Source organism: Poecilia formosa, unplaced genomic scaffold (genome assembly GCF_000485575.1).
Source record: "Poecilia formosa unplaced genomic scaffold, Poecilia_formosa-5.1.2 Scaffold1015, whole genome shotgun sequence".
Taxonomy (NCBI): Eukaryota; Metazoa; Chordata; class Actinopteri; order Cyprinodontiformes; family Poeciliidae; genus Poecilia; species Poecilia formosa.
In genome coordinates, this window is record NW_006800954.1 from 9318 (window position 1) to 16015 (window position 6698).

At 39.2% G+C, this 6698-nt stretch overlaps 1 protein-coding gene across 1 annotated transcript; it reads left to right on the forward strand.

Moving 5' to 3' along the window:
- Positions 1-2120: 2120 nt before the first annotated feature.
- On the forward strand, positions 2121-3189 carry LOC107835100 (uncharacterized). The gene has a single exon (XM_016667339.1). The coding sequence runs from the start codon at positions 2213-2215 to the stop codon at positions 3146-3148; it is 936 nt and encodes a 311-aa protein (XP_016522825.1). The 5' UTR covers positions 2121-2212; the 3' UTR covers positions 3149-3189.
- Positions 3190-6698: the final 3509 nt, after the last annotated feature.

Sequence of the window (6698 nt, forward strand, 5' to 3'; positions counted from 1 at the left end):
TCAAGGATCACTGATGCTGAGTTGTATATCAGCTCATTGGTTTCAGTTATGGTGTTGGTAGGAATCGTTCTCAGTGCTGGATCGTTCTCAGGACAAGATTTTAAGGTAGACAAGACATCGCTTTTATTACAGAGAATCGTTAGAGATTTTAAACTAGTGGACTGTTTTAAAAGCATGCATCCTGGAGAGGAGGGCTACACCTGGGTCAGTGATGATAGCTCTAAGGCCTCTCGCATCGATTATTTCTTCACAAGGGACTGCGCTCTAACTGATGCTAGATTGTCACCGGCTTTCTTTTCTGATCACCTCCTTCTATCCTGCACGCTTTCACTCCCTTCAGGTGCGACGACCGGGAGAGGTCTGTGGAAGCTCAACCGCTCCCTGCTGGAGGACCAGGCTCTGGTCAGCCAGTACAGGAAGCGGTACCGCGAGTGGCAGACCCTCCAAGACCTGTACGAAACACGAGCACAGTGATGGGAGATGGTAAAAGGTAGGACCCAGACTTTTTTTAGACAAGCAGGTAAAAAGAAAAAGAATAATAAACAGCAAGGTTTCAATAGGCTCTCGCAGCGCTTAGCTGCTCGGGCCTAAAAAGAAAAAAGAACAAAGATGCATGATGGGGCTGCAGAAGCGTTTACAAAGACATCACCTTTTAAATCAACAAAGAATGGATTTTAATAAAGAAATAAGAGAAGTAAAGAAAGAAATGAGTATTTTAGCAGAAATAAAAAGTAAGGGAGTTATTTTAAGAAGTAGAGAAAAAGAAATAGAAGAAGGAGAAAAATGTACTAGATATTTTTTCAAAAAAATTATAAGTAATCCGAGTTTTATATCTGAATTAAAGTTAGAAAATGGTGACATTGTGTCAAACATAGAGGAAAAGAAAAAAGTAATTGAAAACTTTTATAGTAAATTATATACAGGAAACGTAATTAACAAAGAACAGATAAACGAAACTCTGAATTTTCTCGAAAATATTTTAAAAGAAACTAGTTTTTTAGAGCAGGATTTTACCCTTTTAGAGCTTTTTAATTCTTTGAAGAGTTTTAAAAGAGGAAAATCTCCTGGCTCAGACGGACTCCCTTTAGAATTTTATTTAACATTTTGGGACATTTTAGCACCGGATTTAATTATTGTTTTTACTGATTTTAATAAACTCGATACACCCCCAGATAGTTTTAGAACAGGAATAGTCACACTTTTATATAAAGATAAAGACAAAAGAGACCTAAAAAACTGGCGACCCATCACCCTTTTAAACGTTGATTGTAAACTTTTTAGTAAACTTTTAGCAGCCAGGATGCGCCGAGTGTTGGGGGATCTAATCCACCCGGATCAAGCCTGCGCGGTGCCGGGAAGGAGGATCACGGACAGCCTCGTACTGATCCGAGACACCATCTGTTTTGCGAGAGACAGAAACATTCGGCTAATAGTCCTAAATCTAGATTTCGAGAAAGCTTTTGATTGGGTCTCGCACCAGTACCTTCTCCAGGTACTGCAAAAAATGGGTTTTCCTGGGAGGTTCATAGCGTGGGTGGGACTGCTGTACCGAGATATCTCCAGCAGATTCATGGTTAACGGGTTTCTGACAAAAGCAGTGAAAATGAACTGCGGTGTCCGTCAGGGTTGTCCGTTATCCGCCCTTCTCTACGTGACCTGCATCGAGCCGCTCGCGCAGATCTTGAGAAGGGACCCACTGATCACAGGTGTAACTATACCGGGGAGTGGAGGGCAGGTGGCGAAATGTCTTTTATATATGGATGATTTTAACATTTTATGTACAGATCTTTTATCAGTAGATAGAGTTTTCCAATTAACAGACTGGTTCGGTAAAGCGTCAGGCTCCAAATTAAATAAAGAAAAAACTAGAGCACAATTTTACGGACCATGGAAAAAAAGTGAAAAAAGAGGACTTCAGTTTCAGGTGACCCAAGAAGAACAGAAAATTTTAGGAGTTAAATTTGATAAAAATGGTGAAGGAAAAACAAACTGGACTGAAATAACACAAAAAGTAAAACAAAGAATAGGTTTCTGGTCACTGAGGAACCTAACAATAGAGGGGAAGATTTTAATTGTAAAAGCAGTGATTTTACCCGTGTTTTTACTAACCAGTTCTGTTTTTATTCCTCCTAGGAGAGTGTTTTTAGAGCTGCAAAGGGACATTTTTTATTTCATCTGGGACTCCAAATGGGAAAGACTAAAACGAGAAATCATGACAAAACCCAAAGAGAAAGGGGGGAAAGGAGTCCCAGACCTGTACCTGTTTTTAGGCAGCCTTTACATCAGCACTCATTTTAAACAAGCCATGGACATTTTTAACAATCCAAAGACAAATGCAATGAATAGATTCTGGTTTGGGTCTTACCTGAGAAAACTGAAACTTTTAAAGAGTGATTTTAAAAAACCAGCAGCTTTTAACCTCCCACCAGCATACGCTTTTATACAGAAATTTTTACAGCATTTTAAACTGGAAGGAGAGGAGATCGGGATTTTAACTAACCATCGTTTTATTATCTCTATTGTGCAGGACCGGGAACCAGCGACTCCAGTGCGCGGCCTCCTGCGTGGAGACGCCAACACGGTTTGGCGCAATGTGGGCCATCCCGTCCTTCCGAACAGACTCCAGGACCTGTCCTGGATGGTGGCCCATGAGATCCTCCCGCTCAGAGCCGTTATGCACTCCCGCGGCATGTCGGCGACCTCCATCTGCCCCCGACCCGGTTGTGGCGCGCCGGAGTCGGTGAGGCATCTGCTGTGGGAGTGCAGCGCTGCCAGGGACCTGTGGGCAGAGGCCGGCTCCTTGCAATTCCCATACTTACCAGCAGGGGAGGTCCTCGATCTACAGCTCGTGCTGTACGGGGTGAGCCACCAGAAAATGGAGAAAAAAGACTTTGCAGAGATGTGGCTCACCCTCGCCACCATCAAAGACGCCATATGGACCTCCAGAAACTTGCTGGTAAGCAGGCGCAGGCAGATCCCCCCCGTGGCTGTGATCCTGATGGCGGCAGCGAAAAGAGGAAACATCAGAGCTGCAGGTGGCGCGCCAAGGACACAGCCACAAAGAAGCATCGCCTGCGCCTCCATGGACGAAGGAGCCGGCGCTCCACGGACGGAGGTCCCGGCAGCGGCGGCCTGGCCCTCCGGGTGAGGAAGGAGGGAAGGAGCAGCAGGGGGGGGTTTCTCCTCTGGGCACCAAGCGCTGTTTGGAAGGACGGGATGGCTCAGAACTTTGTAAGGAGTCGCCCCGGTCCTGCTCAACTTTTAACGTACAGAGATTGGTTTTTAACATCCTTGTTCTTATCTTCTTTTAGTGAGAAATGTGACAAACTGTATTTTAGTCTTTTTATGTGAAAAGTTTCTGTATAAATGTGTATATGCTATAAAATGTTCTAAGTAACAATAAAATTTTTTCGAAAGAAAAAAAAAATAGTTCATCTATATCACTATGATATATCTTACAATACCTTCAGTCACTGCGCTCTAGTGGCGGGTTAAATATGTCAGACCTGCATTGATCTATTTCTCAGGTCAAATCTGAAACGCTGGGTTTAAAGTGATGGGCACATTTCGGAAGGCCCCTTAAAATTAGTTAATTTTAAAACCCTTCCACAAGCCCTTTTCTTTTCATATCTCCTAAAAATTACCCTTATAAAAATAATGAAAAAAATATTAACCTGACACCAGTCACCACCTGCTCTTCTTTCTGGTTCTCCAATAATTTATTTTTATAACTTCACACCCTGAAGCTCCACTTGACTCTCCTATCACTGGTATGCTCTCCTCCTAATAAAATCATTCAGTTTATATAAAAAGTAATCACAGGTTAATACATATTTCAATAAATTAATTGAAGACCTCACCTGAGCTACCTCAGTCTCTTCACCTTTCTTCAACAGCATCACTATTCTAGCACTGCTATTCTCCTATATAATATAATATAATATAATATAATATAATATAATATAATATAATATAATACACATGTTAAACGGTCGAGTTGTGTAGCCATTGCTCACACTGACATTACTTTTTAAACAACAAGTAGTTTTACAAGGCTAATTTTACTGCTGTGTCTGTCTCATTGTGATGAAATAAAACATTGTTGCTAGAGTAGCTAACTTTTAGACAAAGTCAGCAGTAAAATATTAGATCTGTGATTATTCCAGAATTAAAACGATTTAACCAAAAAGATTTGGTTCTTATATATGAATGTAAACTGACAAAAAGATGTTATAAACAAGCGATATTCATTTCACAATTCCCGACAGACCATGTTAACCCATTCATACGGAGTTTCTGACTTTCACTGTTGCCTCCTGCCTCTCAAACACTCTAAGCCATTCAGAGGAGGGAAGGTGAAGGGGAGGAGGGAAGAAGCGCTGTGTTGAAGGCGCTGGGTTGTGCCTTCAAAATAAAAGCACTTGAGCGCAAGATGTCAAATATCTTTGCAACTGCAGTGAAATTATTGGGTGGGACAAATGCACTTGTCTCGTATATTGGAGGGTCGGGCACATCCCACCCCAGTTCCTATACCTATGATAATGCCCTTTATATCAAATTGAGGCCTCAAAGGCCACATTCATATGCTGATGATGGTAAGCTACTGGATTGTAGCCAAGCCACGATAGAAGCAAGGCTGCTACTTCACATTTCTACCCCTTCTGGCCAACACCAGGAGGTGTGGGGTCTGCCAAAGGTGAACAGAGCAGGAATCCAACCAGCAACCCACTAAGGCAAATTCCTACCACTGTCACCCCCAAATGTTTTTACTTGCAACCTGACGTTACTGCATCATCCAAGAACTCATCTGTAAAACAGCATTTTAGAGTCACAAGGACATCTGTAGGTCAGCTGAAAGTGGGGTCAAAACCGAGTCATCAGCAGGACACTTTAGTATACTTTAGTATATTAAATTTTAACATACTTTTATTTATGTACTTAAACTGTACTATTTTGGAACAACTTTTTTTGTACTTAGTATACTTCAATGTACTTTTTTGGAACAACTTCAAGTTGTACTTAGTATACTTTAAGTATACTTTTTTATGTAGTATCCAAGAGCTTGATTAGGATATTTTGAGTGTATTAATTCTGTCATAGAATTATATTAAAAACATACTTTTAATATACTACTAATATATTAGTAATGTATTTAAATTACACTTCAGTTTTATTTTTGATTTACTGCTATAGCTAATAAAGTACAATTTTAATTACTAATAAGTCTTCTTTATTCCTACTTTCCTATTTTGTAGTGTATAACTACATTGCAGTACTTACATTGTTTTAAGCTACAATTACATGGAAAGATTAATTACACAAATATTTTGTTTAATTACCGACATTTTAAAATTGTCCAATTTTATTCACAACTTTATGAGCTATACATAAATTATCAGTTTACATGTCAAAAGTGAACACAATGAACATGAAAATTTAAGTGTGGCAAAAAAAAACACGAAAGTTATTACTTTAAAGAATACAAATTATAATTACACTGTGCTTTCAATATATTACCATTTTGGTGGGGTGTGCATAAGACTGACATTACACGGTCATAAACGTAACATAAAACCTATCATCCAACTTTTAAAGCAAATTTTCATTAAAATTGTCATTAATTTACTGAATGACACTTCATGACATTGTTGGTATGTTCCTAACAGGAGTTATGTCATGTTTATGACAGTATATCAGTCTTATGCACACTCCATCAATTAAAGTGTTACCAACATTTTTTCAAGAGCCATTATACAATAAGACAATTGTACAAACTGTCAATACATTCAAAGTTTACAAACAACAAAATTATGAAAATTAGCACAATAAAACAATAGGTACACTTTAGAGGAAATGTGAAAACTGTTTCACCAAGGTCAGAGTATTGTTTTAATTCAATCTCACTCATTCAGTTTGTCTCCAGTATTACTGCAGACAAACTGACATTTCTCCTTCCTAAGAACAGTGAGGATCAACGACAGAACATTCCCATTCACTGGACCACTGCACTTTACAGAAGCCTACAAAAAAGAACAATAGAGCAATTAAACAGAGAAAGCATTTGTATTTTAAAGAGTACAGAAAAATGGCAAATAAAAAAATAATGGTACCTTTATTTGAAGAGGGGTGAATAAGACTGTCATGAGACTGTCATAAACATGGCTGTGGTTGCTGTCAGGACAACTGCCTCTTGTTTTTTATTTTTGTTGTTTTTTTTTGTTGAAGGTGGCAGTAGTAATTTTATTGGTTTTTATGTTGGGTGTACATTGGAATGTAGAGGGGGAACTTTTATTTTGTTACGCGCGGCATGTGTTGCCCGGGGAGCTTTGACTGGCGCATTTGGAGGTCATGCGGGCTGGAGAGACTGTAAGAAGATTAGACTTTATTCCTCTGGAGTTGATGCAGCTAATGAGGTACAGTTTTGTTGTTGGATGAGCAAAGATACGCCTTGTTTGAATAAATTAAAGAAAAGAAGATAAAACTTTCTACACAGAAGTAACAAATCAGATTTGCTCTTGCAACTCTCCAAAGATGTCTTTGCACGTCTTTGCTTTTCTTTCTTTCCTTCTTTCCATTTATGTCAGGTAAATGAATGTATGTCTCCGTTGTTCTGCAGTTTCTGGTGTAAGTTTATGCATTGTCTTATATTGGATTAAATTCTGTAATTCTGTGACGTCAACACGCATTGTTGTTTTCCT